This window comes from Galeopterus variegatus, unplaced genomic scaffold (assembly GCF_000696425.1).
Source record: "Galeopterus variegatus unplaced genomic scaffold, G_variegatus-3.0.2 Scaffold29, whole genome shotgun sequence".
NCBI classification, from domain to species: domain Eukaryota; kingdom Metazoa; phylum Chordata; class Mammalia; order Dermoptera; family Cynocephalidae; genus Galeopterus; species Galeopterus variegatus.
Genome location: NW_007726140.1, coordinates 698,297 through 719,852, shown reverse-complemented (window position 1 = coordinate 719,852; position 21,556 = coordinate 698,297). Strand labels below are relative to the sequence as shown.

The 21,556-nt window shown below is 36.6% G+C and overlaps 1 protein-coding gene across 2 annotated transcripts in view; it reads right to left on the bottom strand.

Annotated features, from left to right (window-relative positions):
• FARS2 (phenylalanyl-tRNA synthetase 2, mitochondrial) overlaps nt 1-21,556 on the bottom strand; it is a 540,429-nt gene that overhangs the window by 352,270 nt on the left and 166,603 nt on the right. For both annotated transcript variants that reach the window (XM_008569891.1, XM_008569880.1), the window contains one exon: nt 9,103-9,262. In XM_008569891.1, coding sequence (XP_008568113.1) covers nt 9,103-9,262 — 160 coding nt within the window. The remainder of the gene's footprint in view (nt 1-9,102; nt 9,263-21,556) is intronic.

The window sequence follows — 21,556 nt, the reverse complement described above, 5'->3', positions numbered from 1 at the left end:
GGGGGGGGGGGGGGGGGGGGGGGGAGGGTGTTAATCCACATTTTATGCCATATATAAAAATGTTCAAAATAATCATAAATGTAAATATAAAACTGAAAAGTATAAAACTTCTAGAAGAAAACATAGTAGAAAAGTCCGTGTGACCTTAGGTTAGGAAAGATTTCTTAGAAACAACATCAAAAAGCATTGAAAGAAAAAAATTGGTTAAATGGATTTCATTAAAATTAGAGAACTTCTGCTTTTTTTGAGAGACACTGTTAAAAGAGTGAAAAGACTGAGAGGAAATACTGCAAATCACATATTCAACAAATGAATTGTATGCACAATACATAAAGAAGTTTCAAAAATCAATAGACAGAAACCGATTTTAAAAATGGGCCACAGATTTAGACACGTTCACCAAAGAATAGTTACATGGACAATAAATAAGTACACGATGCTCAGCATCATTACTCACTAAGAAAATATAAATTAAAATAACAATCAGATATCACTACACCCCTGACAGAATGGCTGAAATTAAAATGACTGACCATATCGAGTGCTGGCAAAGATGGGAAACAAATTCTCTCAGGCACTACTAGTGGGAATATAAAATGGTACAATCACCTTGGAAAACAGTTTGACAGTTTCCTAAAAAGTTAAACATGTACCTACTCCTCAGGCATTCATTCCTAGGTTTTTCCCAAGATAAATAAAAGCATATTTCCCTACAAAGACTTATATGCAAATATTTATAGCAGCTTTATTTGTAATAGCCAAAACCTGGAAACAACCCAAATATCCATCAACAGGTGGATAAATAAACATATGAGAGTACTTCAAAAAATTCATGGAAAAACAGAATTGAAAGATACTATGAATCTTTCCATGAACGTTTTGAAGTACCCCCGTTTGGGGAATGTCAACAAAATACAATACCATACAATACTCCTCAGCAATAAAAAGGAATGAAGTATTAATGACATACTACTAAATGGATGAATCTCAAAATAATTATGCCGAGTGAAAGAAGCCAGATACAAGACTATATATTGTCAGATTCCACTTATATAAATCTAAAAACGGCAAACAAATCCATAGTAACAGAAGGCAGCTCACTGCTTACCTAGGCATGGTGTGGAAGGGAGAGTTGGCAGAAAAGGTGGTAGAGACAGATAACAAGAAGCACAAGGAAACTTTTGGGAGTACTGGTTATGTTCATTATCTTGATTATGGTGATAGTTTTGTGTGTATATAATTATGTCAAAAGTTATCAAATTGTACATTTTAAATGTGTTTAGTTTATTGGAAGCCAATTATAATTCAATAAAATTGTTTTAAAAAAATAAGCAGGAAGGTTGAGCATAATAAGCAGTTTCCCCAATCTGTTGGATTTTATAATTTAGAAATCAATTATGACCACAACAGAAATGGTTACAATAAACTAATCAACACTGCTTGGGTTGAGCAGCGATTGGAAGGTATATTTCATAAAAATAAAAATATTTCATAAAAAAGTGCTGAAGAGGACAGTAAGTTTCCAGAGAAGGATAGAAGCTCAAATGATGGTATTTATTTGTTTGTTTTATATTGGGATGATATAATTTGGAATATATTTTAAGCTGAGGAGACATGGTTCTGGAGAAACAATGGAATGGTAATCAAGAAGAATTGGATCAAGAGCCCAGGTAAGCACAAAATTCACACTTAGTAATCTAAATTTCCATAACGAAATAGAGGAGGTTCCCCTCTGACAGGGAATTTAAAAAATAAAGAGTGGAAATGGTCTGGAATGATTGATAAATGGATGTGTACAGTGAGTTGACCAAAGGTAAGAAAGAATATAGCTACCAATCTTGACTTGGCTAAGGTGGCAGATTGTAACTGCAGAATCTGAGCTTCTGTAGGAGGGAGAAGCAGAAAGGGTAGATTTGGGTATCAATTCAAAGTTACGTCTTTATCAAGTGAGTCATGCAAGTCATGGGTATAAAGGAGTTAAAGTGATTGGTAACAGAGTATGGACCTTGTGGGGAAAATAGGATAATTTAGTCAGGCTCCCTCGGCTCAGGTCTGGTTGGGGATCGAGCAGCACATTTCTTGTAAACTAGCTGTGTGTGGGTGGAGTTAGTGTGCACACCAATGTATCTTTTTAGTTTTGCTTCAATTGTGTGTTCTTCAGTTTGTGAAGCAGAGCTGGCCAGCAGAGCTCGGGTCTAAAAACAGAGCATATTTACTCTGTTGGCAGCTACTCAGTTTTACTTTGGACTTTGCCTGTAGCAGTTGAGTTTTCAGTTCCCAGTGGAATTTGCGGCAGCAGTTGAGTTTCTGAGTTTCTTTTTGTACTGCCTAGCTCCTAGAGGTGTGTGTGCTGAATAAAGACTATTCCTTCTTCAACCAAGGCTCCAAGGACCTTTTTGCCAGTTACCTAGCTCATAGGCCTGTGTGTGAAAGGTTTATGAATGAGCTCGAGGGGTCTGTGAGCTCCAGACCCAGCCCTAGCTCTGCAGACCTCATGCTGACTATCTAACCCTTGGCAGAGCTAGAATAGAGCCCAGAAGAGAAGTGACAGAAATGAATCAGGAAACTGAGCTTTCTATGAACCTAAGGAGTAGAAAACTTTTCCTCTCCCCATAAATCTTAATGCGTTCTAGGCTGCCTTTCGACCAACCACCTGGAAGACTTATGAATACGAACAGAAACAGCATGCAACGAGTGTAGTTCCTGCACATGAATTGTTTTTATTATAGTATCTCTAAAATTTTCAGTATTTTTTTCATTGTACCCTAAAGCCCAACAATCTTATTTTAATTGACATAAAACCCCCAATAATTTAAACTTCTTATTTCCCTACCATAGGGAACCTGTCTCCTATCCCCTGCCTAAATGCCACAGAATCATGGACTTTTTTAGGCTCCTTCAAAATATCCCAGTTCAATTCAATCATTGTTCTCTCAGGCTTTCTCCCAAGAGATTCTTTCATACCAATTCCTCAGGCCAGAAGCATCATCTCAACTGCACGTTTTTTCCATTCACTGGACATCTGAGTAGGAAAAGCTGCCTGAGGTCTCTCTACACCTGATTGCTAAGGTGGTGCACCATCTCCACTGAACACCTCCACTGGCACAACACGAGGCCTTCACATCCTCACTTCACAGCTAATGACCCCAAGCCCCAGAGAGCTTGAAACCCTCGGCCAGTTTTTACTGGAAAGTGCAGCCTGCCATGGACTACATCCAAGCTACGGTGTGAGCACAGGCAGCTCAGCAGTGCTTCAGTGCGACAACTGCTCAGCTCCTTCATTTCTAGGAGTACTCTGAGTCAAAGAGAACCCTCTCCAAATCAGACAACACCAGCCAGCCAAAAGAGCCAACTTAAAAATTATTAAAGTAGGCCAGCCCGTGGCTCACTCGGGAGAGTGCGGTGCTGATAACACCAAGGCCACGGGTTCGGATCCTATATAGGGATGGCCGGTTTGCTCACTGGCTGAGCGTGGTGCTGACAACACCAAACCAAGGGTTGAGATCCCCTTACCGGTCATCTTTATTAAAAAGAAAAAAAAAAAAAATATTAAAGTTAAGTAATATGCTTAAAAAATTTTAATTGGATTCAATTTTAAGAATAAAGTAGAATTAACAATTACAAACCTAATTGTTATTCTCAATCACCTTCACTTCATTTCTATTAACAGAGATTCATGGAAGAAAAGCATGGAAAGTTATGGAAGACGCAGGGTCCTCATTGCCATTACCACATGACCTAATTCCTGACCAGGGTATCATTCACAACACAGGGCCCTAGAATGTTAGGTAGGATGATACACAGGTCCCTATGAAAGCTGGGTTAGCAAGGAGGTTATTTTGGGGGAATCAACACCTGTAAGGAAGACAGTGGCAGCAGGTTGGGGCAAAGGGAAAAGTCAACCAGCTGCAATGAGGCCCAACAAAGCCTTAAACTTGCCAGAGGCCAGGAGTAGAAAACCCATCAGAACTGCCCCTGGGGGGCATTCACCTTCCTGCCACATTCAGTCTTTGTGTGTGCACGGCCCCGGGGAAGCACAGATGCTCCCTGCAGCCGAGGCAATCCCCCAGGGAGCTGACAGCTGGAGGCTGTCTTCACCCCCATCAGCCAGGACCCTTGGGGGGGATGCTGGCAGGTATATTTCAAAGACCACCACAGGCCTTTTTGCCTTTAAACAAACATGACATGACTCCCCCATGGTGACATACCTATTTCACAGCAGAGAATTACAGTCCATCTCTCCTTCAGACTAGTTAACCTAAACTGTGCCAATACTTTATAAAGGAAAATTCCAATGTTTAGCAAAGAGATTGTGCCAAACAAGAGATATAAACCCTGAAGGATAGAAAAAAGAAATTAAAAGGTTAGGAATCCTAAAACTCCATGTTAGTTCTCTGAAAGAAATGATCTGCCAATCATGGTATAAAATTACAGAAAACAACAGAGAAATATCAAAAATAACAATGAATTCCACAAGCACAAAAATCTTCTAAAGGGTTATTTTATTTCTTTCTAATTCTAAAATGATAACCTCTCATAATAGCCTTAGGATGCCTGTACAATTGAAATGTTAGTAGAAAATAATAAACCACATTTGGAGGGAGAAAAAAACTGAAACTAAAGCAGCTGTAATAACAACAAACTGTCACAAGGAAATAGTATGTTCTAATTTTTAATTTTGCTTCTCAAGAATGAAGAAATACAAGAATAATAATAATAATAATAAAAGGTAAAAAGCCTTGATTATAAAACAAATTCGAAAAGAGTTGCTGAATATTTCTGAGGCCTGCCAAGGCAACTTCCATTCATTTACTAATCACAGAAAGAGCGAATTTGAAGTTTTTAAGTTATCTTTGGTAATGAAAATGTAACTGGAAGTAGCAAATAGAGGCTTTACCACAAGCTGGCTACCCGGAGAGAAAGTGAAAGAACAAGTCAGAAGGCAATCCTAGGGAGAGGCCCGATTTTTTTTTTTTTAACACTGTGGTTTTCGTAGGCCTCACAGTCTCAGAAATACTACTAAAACAATTTCTTTCTGTCCTTTCAAAAGAGCTAAACTCGATGGGCTTGGAAGTCAGACTGCATGAACTAAAACTGTGCCTTATATACTTACCAGCTACGTGATCTTTGCATGGTTCTTAATTTATGTGTCTAAGTTTCCCCATCTGAAAAATGGAGATTATGATACCTACCTTACAGATACATGCCAAAGAAAAAACTCCTTGTAAAAATGCTTAGCACAGGGTTTGACACTGCTAGCTATTATCTCTGTTGTTGCCATTGTCATATTATTATTAATCTAAATGGCATCCACATTGATGATACCTAGACAGGTTTACCAAGACATTTTTCAGAAGCTAGCAAAACAAACAGATAAACAAACAAAAACAAAAAAATAGCAACCAACCAAAAATCCCACAATTCCACGGTGCCTCTGAAATGCCTGAAATAGGAACAAGGCACTTGTCTTCAGAGTTCAGAAGAAATAGCTGAGGATCTTGAGGCTGTTGCTATTCAAGGTAAACACTACGGAAGCATGTGGCACTATTTTCTATAATCCAGACCCTCTCACCCTTGTAGTTCATAAAGTGGGTCTGGGTTTGCGTCACCTTTCCACCCCCTTAGCACCTCCCTTGAGAAGCAGCAGGGTGGATGCTGCGACCATAGCAAACACACCTCGTGCATCAACAGTTCTCAGCAATACACACAGCCAAGATGCTCCAGAGGCCAGGCAAAGATGTACAGGTGATGTGCCTATAAATATTTTCAGGGTGCTTTGCTACCATGTGAACAAAGTTAAAAAATGATCATGGCTGGAAAAAAAATTTTAATTAAAAAAAATAATAAAAGGCTTTTTCACAGACTTTAGTGCATATGAATAACATGTACTCTCCAAGCAGGTGGATTTTTTACTTTAATTCCATTCCTCGGTTCTGCTAACCTGGTCTTACAGACAAAAAGTAAATTTGAAGATTTATGAAATAGCAACACTGATCTGTAATGAAATCTGAAAACTAAAGAAAGAAACAAAGAAACAGAAAAGAAACAACACAATAATACGTTGAACTTTCGGAAGAAGAGAACAGAACTGTGGTTATTAGAGGTGGGAAGGGAGGTGGGGAGAGGGTAGGGAGAAATTGGTTAATGGACATAAAGAATGAGTACAGTTTGTAATGACAAATATACCAACTATCCTGATTTAATCATCACATATTGAACACAAATACCGATAGTCAACTCTGTACCCTGCAAAAGGTACAATCAATTATGTTTCAATTTTTTTAAAAAGGATTCTTAATTCTTGGCCAAGAGCATGGCCACCGTGTCAAGACAGGCTTTACAGTCAGAAAAATCATATATAGTATTACAGAAATGGTTATTTATAAGGAAAACTGCTACCTGGAAACTTTCGCCTCATTGCATGGTTTTGAAAATTACACAAATACAAATATTAAAATAATAACACAAAGGAAAGTCTAAAACCATACTGAGGGAAATGTATATCCTCAAGTACTCTGGGAAAGTTTTTATAATCCACACAGTCTAGCACACTCTACTTTTTAAAAAACTTGCTGGTGCTCAGTTAGGATGTTGAAGCCACCATCAACAGTGATGTGACTGCTATGCCATAGCCTGGTATAAAGTACAGCTCATTTCATTAGATGAAATAAAGACAAATCAACCAAAATTACTGTTCTTTTATTTTATTATTCTTTCCTCAAATGCTCCCTGTTTTATTGCCTTCTCTTAATTTTCTTTCTTCCTTCCTTTCCTCCTTTATTTTTTTCATATTTACAGATATATTTGATATTTTCTATATTGGGGTACAGAAAGCTGTTACTCCAAAATATGGTGCTTTGACATGCTGGAATAAATAAGCAACCTCAAGGTCTCTCTGACCTCCCCGTCTCTGCTGTATCTTAATTCTCTGTCTCTCCCCAAAGCATAAAGCTGTTCCTTTATCTGCCTAAAGTCAGGGCCAGCCAAAGAAGAACACAATTACCTCTGGGCCTTTCCCTGAGTTTTCATTAACTTAACTCATATCACAAGAAAGAGGACTGGAGTCTGTCATCACACCTGGACTATCTTCTGTCACAGACCACTGTCTTCTATTTCAGACCCATTCAATATTTTGAAGAGAATCATCTACCAATCATTGTCTGTTCTGCAGCCCACTAAACAGACTTTGTCCCAGGCCATTGTATGTTCTCCAGGTCAACTGCGTCCCCCTAAAAATAATTTACCCCTACATCCCCATCTCCCCTTTCCCTATGGAGATGGTATATAAGCTCTGTACCCCAATGGAAAGTTGGGACATTACTCTCTTGTGATTCCCCTTTGCTTTGCCCCACCTCCTAGCACACTAAATAATAAAATTTGTGAAGGCTTTTCTAAATTTGTCAGTGATTTTTACTAATGAACTTCAAGAGTAAAGACGAAGTTTTCCCTTGGCCCCTCCATCTACTTACAAGGCAACTTTCATAAATTATCTCATTTTATTCTCATGTAAAACCAGTATTATCTTGACTTTTAAAAGTTAGAAAACTGAGTCCTAAAACACTAAATGACTTGTTCAAGATTTCACAGTAAGTGGATGAAAGAAAACCGCTGCATGCTTATTTGATACACCGACACATTACTATTAGAGTGGGTGAAACTAAAATGATTGACCATATCAAGGGTTGCTGGAGATACGTAGCAACTGGAATTTTTAGGCACTACTGGTGAGAATGTGAAATCCTACAACTACTTCAGAAAACAGTTTAATAGCTTCTTAGAAAGTTAAACATATACCTACCATATAACCTAGTCATTCCACTCCCGGACATAAACCAAGGGAAGTGAAAACTTAGGTCTGCAAAAAGATTCGCACATGAATGTTCATAGAAGCTTTACTTATAATAGCAAAAAACTGGAAATGACCCAAATGTCTTATCTATCAATGGGTGAATGGATACCACTATGAAATGAAATACTGCTTAGCAATAAAAAGGAATAAACTACTGATAAACACTATGACGTGGATAAAACTCAAAATAATTATGCTAAGTGAAACAAGCCAAACAAAAAAGAGCACAAACTATATGAGTCCATTTTTTTCCAGATTACATAAATCTGGAAAATGCAAAGTAATTAATAGTGACAGAAGGCAGATTACTGTAGGTTGCCTGGGGTGAGATGTGGGAAAGAGTAGGAAGGGGGGACTACCAATGGGAAGGAGGAAACTTTGGGGATAAGGAATATGTTGATTATCTTGATTACAGTGGTAGTTCCATGGTGCATACAAAAGTCAAAACTTGTAAAATTGTGCAAATATCTTCAGTTCATTGCATGTCAGCTTATCAAATTGTACACTTTAAATAGGTACAGCTTATTTTATGACAATTACACCTCAATAAAGTTGTTTTTTTAAAAAAACACACACACACAAGTATAAGAGAATAAAGAAGAATCCTAACCACACTAGCCTTCGGTCTCCTAAGCATTTCTTAAATGTAGGTCACAGTTAAGAAAATCTCCTAATCTTCTCTTTACATCGTGCTAAAAACAAACAAGACATTATCTCAAGTAAGTCAGAAATAATTGGAGAGAAAAGGCAGCATTACTTACAAAAAGTTTTTGAAGAAATAATCAAGGGCAAATGAGTAAAGTGAGAGTCAAAAGCTTAAGAATATTGTTCCCCCAACAGGAAATACATTGTTAGTATTCTTGTTGTTGATAGCAGTAATCAGTTTGTCAATATGCAAATTTTTCCGCTGGGCTCATTCAACATGTTAAGAATCTAGCCGGATGGATTAAGTTGGACCTAATGATAATACAGCAGTACAGTAACACTAATCACCCTGTATATTTTCTCCCCATTGATGACACTGATCCTAATCCATTATCATTCTTATCAAAGGTCTAATCATTTTTCTTTCTCTAGCTAATTCCATTTTCATATCCTTCTGCTCCTCAAATGGAATGAACCAGAAAATCCATGTTCTACCCCACTCAGGGCCTGAACCATTAAAAATCTAGACTTACTCAGCCTCAATGATTGAGAAGATGGTAACTGATAAACATCTAAGCCTCCAAAGACAAGGGTATTTGAATACCTACCATCTCCAAAAAGATGTGTCACAAGCCTGGTAAGCGTTTGCTTAAGGTCAAACTCTATGAGCTTCACGGCCTCCATGGTGTGTGTCTCTTGTTTATGGGCAGAGCGAGAACTTTGTTCAAAGAGTTGTAGGCTTTCTCCATCCTTTACACCAGCAAATAACTGTAAACCAAGAGAAATTAAAAAAAAAAAAATTAATATCTTGACCAGTCTGTATCAAATATCATAGAAATTCTGCTAAGAATTCTTTTGACTCTAAATTATGTGGGAATAATACCCATTATGTCTTATAGTCAATAAACATGATGAAATTAACATTCACTTAGTACCAACGTTGAACAGTGTACCATGCTACATGCTATGAACACGTTCTTTAGGGAATTAAAAGACATTGTTCTGATCTTTGCTGATCTCTCCACTTTACATTTGCATGAACTTGCAGTCATTTCCTAACAAGAGACATTACCTTCAATTCTAGTGGAAATACTGTGAATCAGACTTTCAGACTCTAAAAAATCATATCCCTGACATCCCACAATGTCTTTACAGTGTGACCTGAGACTCGATAAGAAAGAATCATCTAGGAATTAAATCCTGTAAAGTCGATGAAGGCAAGATACATGCTGGAATTTTCTAACCCTGTATCTCCAAAGCCCAGGAAAGGGGCCTGAAACATATTTCCACCATTTACTGTCCGTGTAAACTTAGGTAAGTGATAGGGTAGCTCAGCCTCAGGTAATGATCTATAAAAATAGGAATAGTAATGGTAAAATTAGTAGATTTTATTATAAATAAAATAATGCATTAAAAAAGAGTACCTGGCATATTCCAATGACTAAATAAGTTTTCCTCACTATTATCATCATCATTATTAATCAGAGTTATAAGTCATAAGCTGCTTTACCACTGATATAAAGCATCCCCAACATTAGCCACATAGCAGATCTGTACTTCAAGGAGACTAGCTCACGAAGGAAAACTGAGCAAATGAACCTATCATTCTTTCCACCTGAAGTCCCGTGAAACTGAAAATAAAAAATGTTTTAATAAAATAATGAATCACCTGCCATTTCTAGTAATGTTGCATTGGATAATTAGAACCAAACTGCCTGATAAATACTACTAAAAAGTAAAAAATTGGGGCTGGCTGGTTAGTCTACTTGGTTAGAATGTGGTGCTGATAACACGAAGGTCAAGGGTTCCGATCCCCTTACCAGTCAGCTGCCAAAAATAAATAAATATTTTAAAATTTCGAAAATAATAAAATAATAAAATTCTTAAAAGCACTGAATAAGGAACACAATAGAGAGGAATTACTAAACAAAATTCTACAGGAAAGCGGGAAACCAGAAAAACACCCAGCATGAAATCAGAGAAGCACTCAGAGTATCTGCAAAAATCCTAAAGGACTCATTCTCGTGCCAAGGATGAGCACAAAAGTAAACCAGTCCTTGTGTAGACTTGCAGTCAGAAATCACGTTTCCTGGGTAATAGAGAAAGCCTAAGGCTGTTAAAATGAGCTAAAGGAATCCGAGTCATACAGTTCCTCTAAATGTCCTGCAAAATCAAACAAAAATCTTTTCAGAAAAAGATTCTACTATCCTAGGCCTCAAATTACTCTTACAAGAGCTAAAGATAATGACAGCTCTCAAGGTCTGTTTCTTCCAATACTTCCTCCAAAAATAATTTAAAACAACAACAAGAACAAATAAAACTATTAAATACCATGCCCTCAGCATCCAAGCTTCAAAATAACTGTACATAAAAAGGAAGGAAGGAAGGAAGGAAAAAAAGCAGGGACATAGGCACACTAGATCCCAGGGAGAGAGTTGTTATACTCCCACCCAAGTATAAGCAGTTGAGGTAAGCAAGGGCAAACTGAGGGAAACAGAAGAGGGCAATGAGCAAAGTGCCAAGTAAGTCACCCTAAGTGTGAAAATCCTAAAAACTGTCTTAGTAGACTTGAGACTACACAGAAAAGCGATGTGAAAGTATGTCCAATTTGAAGTGACAGTCTTCAAAAAGCACGGTTATAACAGAGAAAGGGGTTTAAAAAAAAATAAGTAAAAGACAACCTTTGCAATTGGTGGAAAGAGGTAAAAAAAAAAATCAAAGAAGAAAATTCAGGTCTGCACAAGATAAAACAGAAGTAAAAAATTAGAGGATTTAGTCTACAGCCATACATTCTGATCTCATCTGATCTCAGTAGCTAAGCAGTGTCAGGCCTGATTTGTACTTATATGGGAGACCGCCTGGGAATACCGGGTGCAGTAGGTTTAAAAAAAAAAAAAAAAAATTAGAGAATTTACAAAACCATCCCCCACTTCCCACCCCCAACCAAAAAAAAAAGATTCACTAAAGAATCTGTGCTTTGCCACACTAACAGAGGAGGGCACCAGAGAACTAGGAAATCTTCACAATTAAAAGTCAATAAAAAAAAAAAAAAAGTCAATAAAAACAGAAAATTGCATAAAAACTATAAAGAATTATTACTCAAAAATCAGGAAGGCAATTCAAAACAGCTCAACTGATGAAACTCTAACCCCCTTCCCCCAAAAAAGAAAACCACAAAGCTGAAGAAAAATGTAAACTAATACATGAAAACTAAATTAAATATGCTTAAGCAAGCATTTAGGGAAATAAACAATTGCTTGAGTAAGAAATTCAAAAGTTAAAACCAAAAATGGGTGAAAATCAGAAAAAAATTAAAAGAGAATTTATTCAACTCAGGAAAAAAATAGAAGAAATAAAATCACCTCAGAACCAAAATTTAAATTATACAAGGGATAATGAACTCAATGAAGATTTAATAATGGGTATGGAAGAAAAGCAGAAAACCAACCAAGAGAAAGACAGTTAAATAAAGAAAAAAGAGTCAGAGGAAGTGGTAGAAATGGAAGACAGTCAAAGAAGGAATAACATTTATATAACTGGAGTCCCTGAAAGAGAAAAAGAGGGGAAAAAAGGAACGAAACTAAAAGACACCAAATAAGATGGGTACCTGAGAAAATGAATCTGGAAGGGCCAAATAGAAAACATTCAAGTGAAACTATTAGACTTCTATGATAAATAAATCAATAAATACTGTCCTTTAAGTACCAAGTCTATAGTAAAAGCTTTAAATACACAAGAACATTGGGAACGTCACATTAATGAGCTCTTTGGGAAGAATTTACCGAAGCATGAGCTTTATTTAAGCAACAAATAACTGAGAAAATTTTAGTTAAAAGAATGATGAAGAGCACATTAATACACAAAAAATGTAGATTTGAAACTAAAGCAAAGCTGAGTATTAAGTTGGGAAAGTAACAAATAATTGTTTCTACTCGGGGCCGGCCCGGTGGCGCACTGGATAGTGCGCCGCTTGGGAAGCGCGGCGGCGTTCCCGCCCGAGGCTTCGGATCCCACATACGGACCGGTTCCCACTCACTGGCTGAGCGAGGCGCGGGGGCAGCACCGAGGGTTGCAGTCCCGTTGCTGGTCCCCAGTCCGGTGCGGGGGCAACACTGAGGGTTGCGATCCGTTGCCGGACACGGAAAAAGACAAAAAGACAAAATAATAATAATAATAATAATAATAATTGTTTCTACTCTGTTCTGATAAAGTAGAAATAACAACAAAAAAATGACAGAGGAGAGGCAAAGTGAGAATCTGTAGAATGTACTCATTGGTTATTGTATAGACAGTGGGCAATAGTTAAAGAACACCTTTAAGACAAACTTTTAGATAGTAAAAAGTTAAATAAGAAAACAGTGGGATAAGGGCATTTACAAGGCTTAAGTATAAAAGCAATCATTAAAACAGAAATATAACCTTTTAAAATAACAACAAAAATTTATATTTAAGAAAAAACATCTACAGAAAGAAATACAACAAATACAACATAACACATAACCACAAAATATTATGACATAGTTGATAACAAGCATATCTTTTAATAAATGTGAATGGGCTTAACTCACCTATTAAAAGAAAAAAAAGGTAACAATATTAAATTCATCCACAAAGCATGACCCAACTATATGCTGTATACAAGAGATACACCTAAAACAATATTAAAAACAAAGGAATGGACAGAGTTTAACAGGCAAATGCGAATAATTTTTAAGAAGCATACCAACCTTGAAATCAGACAAAGTAGAATTCACAAACAAAAACAAAAACAAAACAAAACGCTGAACATGACAAGAAGATCTCATATTAATGCTAAAAGTTTTAAATGACAGTGAAGGTATAATACTTATGAATATCTACACATCGAATAAGACAGCAACATCTTTATGGGAAAGAGCTACAGAGATGTAAAAGAAACACACTAATAATAATAGGATATACACCATTCTTATAAGATCAAGTGTACGAAGTTAACTAAAAGATAGAAGGCCTCAAAAACAGAATTAAGAACGGAAATCTTACACATATGTATATAGAACTTGCTCCCCTCATAACAGAAAATATATTTTCTTCTCAAGGGCACAGAGAATATTAACCAAAATTGACGGTATATCAGGTAACAACAAAAATATAAGTACATTTCATAAAGAAGGAATAATAAACTACACCTCTGACTAAAATACAATAAAACTAAAAATCATTAACAAAAATAAATAAATAGGAAAACACAAGGCCCTTCCACATCAAAATTTAAAAAAAGAAAAAGAAGGGAACAAAATATTTCAGACAACATACACCACAACGGGATGATATCCCTAGTGTACAAGGAACTTGATATTTGACAAAGGGCCAAAAACTAAATAGAAAAATGGGGAAAACACATGAACAGACAATTTACAAAAATATGTACATATATATGAAAATAACCCTAAAACATATGAAAAAGTATTCAAACTTAGAGAAACACAAATTAAAACACTGATATATTATTTCCAACCTACCACACTGGCAAAAATTAAAAAGGTAGATACCATATTCTTTTGGTGAAACTTGGGAAAACATGTACTCTCATACATTGTTGGTGGAAATAAACACTGGTAGAATCCTTTTGGAGGTAAATTTGGCAGTATCCAACAAAACAACATTTGTTTCCATCTTCTCACCTAGTCCTTCCATTTTTAGCTATTTACTAGTCCTTCCATTTTTAGCTATTTACCCTGAAGATATACCTCTATAATGGTCTATCTATACAACAAAGCACTGTGCAGGTGTAATAAAGAATGAGGAAGAACTCTCTGAACTGATATGGAATGACTTCCAAGATGTACTGGTAAGTGAAAAAAACAAAGTGCAAAAGAGTATGTATAATATGTTACATTTCATGTAAGAAATAAAGGAAAATAATAAAATACGCATGCGTCTTCTCATTTGTGCAAAACAAAAGCAAACAAACCAAAAACAAAAAAAATTTAAGACCAAGGAAGGATAAACCGGAAATAAAAGAAATAAATTACCTCCAGGGAAGTGAGTGGAAATGTTAGGAAAAAATGCAAAAGTAACTTTCTCATAAGCCTGTTTTGTCCTTGAAGTAATATTTTGTCTTTGAAACAATGTTTGCTTGTTGCACTGGCCTGGCCTCTAATCACTGCTTGCATTTTTGGCTTCTGTAGCTTGCTTATCTGCCTAGACTATGAATGCTGAGAAAGCAGAACCTAAAACCTGGAGAAGTTTGCCTATATAAGCCCTGTGGGACCTGGGCTCAGGGCCCAGATTTTCAGGCAGTAGCTTGTCTGGGCCCGCTAGCATAATAAACTCCTGGCTCTCCAACCCTCCGAGTGTTGGGTTGCTTCTTGCCTAGTTCGTTTTCTATAACAGAAAAAATGGGTGAATGGGAATGGGGTATAAAGAATGGTGGGGTGGGGAGAGTGACAATTCTCTAGGCTCTTGTACAGCTCTGACTTTTAGAACCACGTTAATATTTTATCTACTCAAAACATTAAAAATAAAATCTGCCCAGAGGTGGTGAGAACCCAAAATGAAACACAAACAGTAACAACAGACAGAACTTTATTCTAAATAAATGAGATAGCTACAATGAAGAGGGTGGAGAAGAAAAGAATTAGCCAAAGTAGCTTTGATAAACAGTATTTTAACTAGATGTTCTAAGGTTAAAGACAAAATAACTATAGCTAATATTATATACTAGTCAGCAATTTTTTTTTCCACAGAGGTATATGTTAATAATTCTGAAACTACCTTATGTTCATTCTAGGACTAATCAATTAAGTAAATACATCTTGGGTAAGAAGAACCAGGTGTTTCACTGTCACTGTAAAAGGCAAAGGGGAGGGCTAGAATGAACCACGTAGTGTTGGCTTGGAACTGGAAGTACCCATATGATTTCATATTTTTTAACACATATACAGATAGATCAATATAAAAATAGAAGTAAATGTACATATGTTTCCTATCTCTGTTCTTTGAAGGGACCTAGATAGAAGTAATGACATTCCCATAGCATAAGTGCACTCAGGTCTGGGTTTCTAAATATTTAAATCTTTAATAAAAGGAGCAGAGTGCCTTAGAGAAATGACTGATTCCAGGATTAGGGCAGAGAAAGTAAAATATGAACTGGGGATATCCTGTGGAGCCAAAAAACAATGACAACATGCCAGAGGACACAGGAGACACTTGAAAGGCTCCCAGTGGCCAAATCTGGGTCAATTTGAGCAACAAAATAAATATGCTTAGTAACGAATAAACAAATATCCATGAAACCATACTGATATAAATAACTGATTGAATAAATATACGAAGGAAAGATAAAGGCCTCCCTTAAAGTAAAATCCTAACTAATACATTTAGAAGAAACTATAAATATAGAAAATAACACCACAGTGATTTCAGGCAATAATTATCAATGGATTCTAATGTTACTTGGGCAAAATATGATGAGAAACAGGATAATTACGTACTCTTGAAATATCCTCCCACAAGAAACTTATTAATTACAAAGGTAAAAATAATAGCTTCATGGCAGAGAAACCTAATAGATGCCATCTTTACCAAGTGATCAAAGTTAACATAACCAGAAATGTTACACGTCAACACCATGTGCAATATAATGCACTAATAAGGACACAACATAATTTCCATGATATTCTTGCCCAAAATGTATAAAATGAATTTGACCATAAGAAAATACCAAATGATGTCAAATTGAGAGACATTCTACAAAATATCTGGTCGGTACTCTTCAAAAGTGTCCAAGTCATGATAGACAAAGAAAGACTGAGGAACTGCCCCAGTTTAATAAAAGAAATGGAGGAGTGAAAATTAAATATAATGTGTGACTCTGGATTGAATTCCAGTCCAGAAAAAGAACAAGCTTTTTAATTTTAGCAAACAAATTTTTTAATTTTACTCTTTAGTTAGTTTTTTCTCAAAGCTGCAGTCTTTTTGTCTTTTATAAAGACTTTTTTCTTAAAGCAGTTTTAGGTTAACAGCAAAACTGAGAGAAAGGTACATATTCCCCATGCACCCCATACCCCCAACACATGAACAGCTTCCCCCATTATCTACATCCCCCACCAGAATGGTACATTTGTTACAATCGATGGATCTACACTGACATATTATAATCGCCCAAAGTCCATAGTTCACATTAGAGTTCACTCTTGGAGTTGTACATTCCATGGGTTTGGATGATAGTAACGTGCATCCAGTATCATACAGAGTGTTTTCACTGCCCTAAAAATTCTCTGTGATCTATCTGTTCATCCCTCCCGCCCCCCAATCCCTGGAAAATAATGATCTTTTTACTGTATCCATAGTTTGGCCTTTTCCAGAGTGTCAGGTAGGTGGAATCATACAATACGCAGCCTCTCAGATTGGTTTCCTTCACTTAGTAATATGTATTTAAGTTTCCTCCACATCTTTTCATGACAGCTCACATAGTCTCTTTTTTAAAAAATATTTTTACTATTTATACATTTTTGAGATTTCATTTTTTTCTTCTTTATACATTTCATACAGTTATTTTATACTCTGTGCCCAGGAATTCAAATAGCTGAAGCAACTGGGTGTTTAGTTTCTGCTTACTCTCACACAGGATAGTTTGTGTTTGGTGATCTTAGACTGGTTGATATTAATCGGTAGGAAGCCTGAGGGCACAGCTTGAAGATGCTGTCCTTCAACCATTCACTGTGTGTAGCCAGAGCACCTACAGCCCGGGGACCAATTTAGCTCTCCTCAAGAGACTTAAGGTGGGAGTCCCAGGTTTGACTTCTGCACCTTACCACTCCACATGCCTGGTCTCCAGTGCCCCACTGACGATGGCAGGTGCCTACAGAAACCCCCCCACATTTCATGTCTACCCACTCTCATTTCAGTCTATTTTCCATCTTCTCCTTGGAGAGTTTTTCCACTTTTTGTGAGCCTAAAAAATGTATCAAAATTATTTCATGCAGAGTCTAGTTGGTTTTCTTAGCCAGCATATCTTGACTGCAATAGGCGTGAAGGTTTCTGGAACTTGATTTTATAAACTGCCTTCAGAATCATATTATAAATCACCCAGGGAGTGAAAAACCCTTTATATTTTTACAACTTGTTTTTAATCAAAAAATGTTATTACCCAGCTTGATCATCCAAAATTCTAGCCTTGTGTCCAAATGATTTTTGACTGTATTCAAAAACCAAATCTTTCAAGCAATGAAGTCTGAGTATGAATGATAATATATTATGGTGTAATTAAAGACAATTCCAAAAACATTTTGAGCGACTTTAGCATCACTGGAATTAATGTCTCTTGAGGAAATTAACTGAAAGATAGCAATGGCCTTTTTAATTACTAGAATCCATTTTAAAAACTCTCAATACCTTTTAAACAAATATACACGTATTTGAGCTCTTGTGTGTAGAGCCTATGTGTAGTCTAGGTTTCACAAACGTTATTCTTCTTTAATAACAATGAGTTCAATAAATACACCAAATTAAATTAGCAAGCAATACTAAGTTTTCTTTATAGAACAGTTACATGTGAAATAAAATTAATATATTATTCAAATGTTGGTGGGCCATAACATTGACATTAAAACTCAAGAATTAAAACAAAACTATAACACTGGAAAGGTTTATCATCTCTAGGTGGAAGGATTACCCATAATTTTTTCTTCTTCTTGGTGCTTTTATATAATTCATAAATTTTCCCAACAAGCAAGATTACATCTGAAGTTTCAGAGAAAACAATAAATATTATTTGAAGAATGGGAAAGGACTCAAATGTCAGTATCTCCTAATGCAAAAAATATAGTGGCCACCTCCAAAATTGTTCCACAAAAAATCAGCTTATAGTGTTTTGATATTCCTATAGACGAAGATAAAACTGTTCATTCCTGGGAGGGGAACTAATTCCAGGACATTAATTAATTAGTGAGAAATAAGGAGGTGAAGCAATAAGGTGAAACGGAAGGGAACATTTCACTAGTGATGATACAGAGAAAAGAAGAAAGAAGTACTCTTGGTCAAAACATGGATCCGGGTAGAAAGTGTCATCCCTAATAAATAAATAAATAACTGATTAGGATCTTAAAGGCTCCACATTCTAAGAGATATCTTTTGTGATCCAGGAAAAGTCAAAATCCTGTTACCCGACCTGATGTGATAGAAGCATTTACTCACAATTATACTTCAAAAAAAAAAAAAAAAACAACACAATGTGGATGATCATTCAATTAGTAAAGGAGACTAGAATTGGGTCTTGCAGAATAAGCCTGGTTTACCTAACAAAGACAAAAAGGAGGCCCACAGGGTGACAGACTCACTGATTATTCCAAAAGATGCAGATCACCTGTTTTTAGACAATGAAGTATGATTCTTGTGCCACTTCAAACATCCAAATGAGTGTCATATGAAAAGGTAATGAGCACCAAGAAAAAGAATCCTTTTATCCTGCTGTTACTAAGGACACTGAACGCTTTTTTTAAAACTGCCCTTTATTAACCGCATGGACATTTAAAAGTAACAACTGGAGGTGAAAACAAACAGCCCCTACTCCCTGTCACTTACATAAGGCACAAGAAAAACAGTAAATTTCCCATCAATTATCCTAATTGGATAATTAGATTCTAAAATCCTGTATGAATAAAGCCTTTATTGTTTTATTGTAATCTTAATATATATACATTAAGATGTATATACATGTGTGTATATGTGTGTGTGTGTGTGTGTATTTTTAAACATACTAGATTGCCTTTATGTTCCTCTGCATTCTGAAGCTTGAATGGTTCTCCCTTGGCAGTAATGTTGTCACACTGCTACAGAAAAATGGAATCCTCTCTGGAATTTCCACTCAAGCCAAGGAGAAATGCTTGCATCATATAGGAAGTCAGAGTCTTCAACTTTAGTCCACTGTGGTCATTCTCCTGGTTTTCATGAGCCGAAGTGAGGGTGAACACTCCTGGCAACAAAAACTAAAGCTACCACTCTCCTGATGCTCAAGGCTGTCTCATTGATTCTGCCCCTTCCATAAGAACACTAAACAAGCACATTGCTAAGAAGACAAATGAGTCCTTACACAAGGACAACAGCTCTAGTACCCAGGGTCACAGAGGAGTAGGCTAGCCTTCCTCCAAGCATGAAATGCTTGCCTGATGATATTAATTACACCTCACATTGGTAAACTGTATCATTTTTATTATTACTATTGTTATCATTATTTTGGCAGCCAGCCAGTATGGGGATCCAAACCCTTGACCTCGGTGTTACAATACCACACTATAACCAACTGAGCTAACCAGCCAGCACCTGTATTATTATTTTAAAAACATTTTCCATCTGCTACACAATCCTCCTCACCATCACCCCCAGATCCTCCCCCTGCTGACCCTGCCACCACAACTACCATCACTTTACACAGATGGAATATAAATCTCTCAGAGTGTGCATCTTGTCCAGTTAGCAAATAATAATCCTGAGAGTCCACTTGGGCACTATAGGATTCAATTACTGATTGTGGCCAAGCTAGTTTCAATAGATCAATCAGAAGCACTGGTATGTCCATGTGGCTACATAAAACATATCAAAAATATTAGAAAGGGATGGGGATGGTTGAAGCTAAAATGCAAAACCCACCCATGTTTCCCAAAGCGTGGCACACATTCCACTGAGAAGATTTAGGGAGGTACAGAGACAAATACTCTGTTTTAATAGTTATATAATTATTTCAATGTGTACTAGAAAAATATATAACTTTCATATTAAGCCCATGATTTCACAGATACTATAGCTTAGAACAATGGTAAGTAAAAGAAGTCAGTTACTTTAAGGCTATTTTTTAAAAAACTATTAAGATCTAATACTACATGCAGTATATAAGTACAACCAACACATACCTGCAACATACATGTGAGGAAAATAGAGTAGTTTAGTCAGGCCCCCTGCCTCAGGTCCAGCTGGAGGTGGTGCAGCACATTCTTTGTAAACAAGTTGTGTGGGGGATGGAGTTAGTGCACATGCACACCCGTGTATTTTTAGCTTGTTGCTATTCTTGTGTACTCTTCAGAGTGTGTGAAGCAGCGGCTCTGAACTGTTGGTCGGCAGAGCACACATCTAGAAATAAAGCCTATTATTTCTACACCTACAGCTCCAAGGACCTTCTCCTTTTACCTAGCTCATAGATCTGCATGTGAAGGGTTTGTGACCCAGTCTGGACAATGGGCTCAAGGGGTCCGTTGTCTACAATACACAAGGCCATCTGCACAATACAATACAAAAGTAAGACCATCTAAACAAAGCCAGCTACTATTTCTAATGGAAATATAAAACTGGAGCTGGAAGAGGTGTTAGAGATCAACTAAGTCAATCTCAAATAAGGAAATGACACGCAGAGAGGGGAAGATCCAGAGAGGTTAAGATCACTTAGCCAATTAGACATCAAGCCAGGACCAAAACATTGATCTCACCCTTGATTCCAGGGAACTTTTAGTGGCTGCCTCTCACTTAGCTTTATGTTTGAGAGATACCACAGTGTTGATGAAATTCAATTAGATTTCCATTAACTGCACACAATAGGCTGCGTCATTTGTTTTTCCACTAGGACTTCTCTTTCTTGGACATTTTCTTAAGCATTCTCATACAAACCCAAATGACCCAAAACACAAATTCCACCCTGACAGCAACTGTTTCCAGAAGATAGGGAAGGTAATTTAGAAATGAAAAAAGAACAGGTGTGAGAAATTAATTCTAACAGGGTTTAAGAATAAAAGTAGATTTCAAAATCCAATTAAAGTTAAAATTTAGAAAGTCGAAAAGATTTTTCATAAAGGCCTAAATTTCAAAAAACACATTTAAAAAACAAATTAAAAAGCAAATGGTCAGAAGAATACAGGTTGAGCATCCCTAATCCAAAAACCCAAAATCTGAAATGCTCCAAAATCCAAAACTTTTTGAATGCCAACATGACGCCACAAGTTGAAAATTTCATGCCCGGCCTCATGAGATGAGCTGCAGTCAACGCTCAGGCACACAACACACTGTTTATCCAGTGTCCCCAAAGGAAAAAAG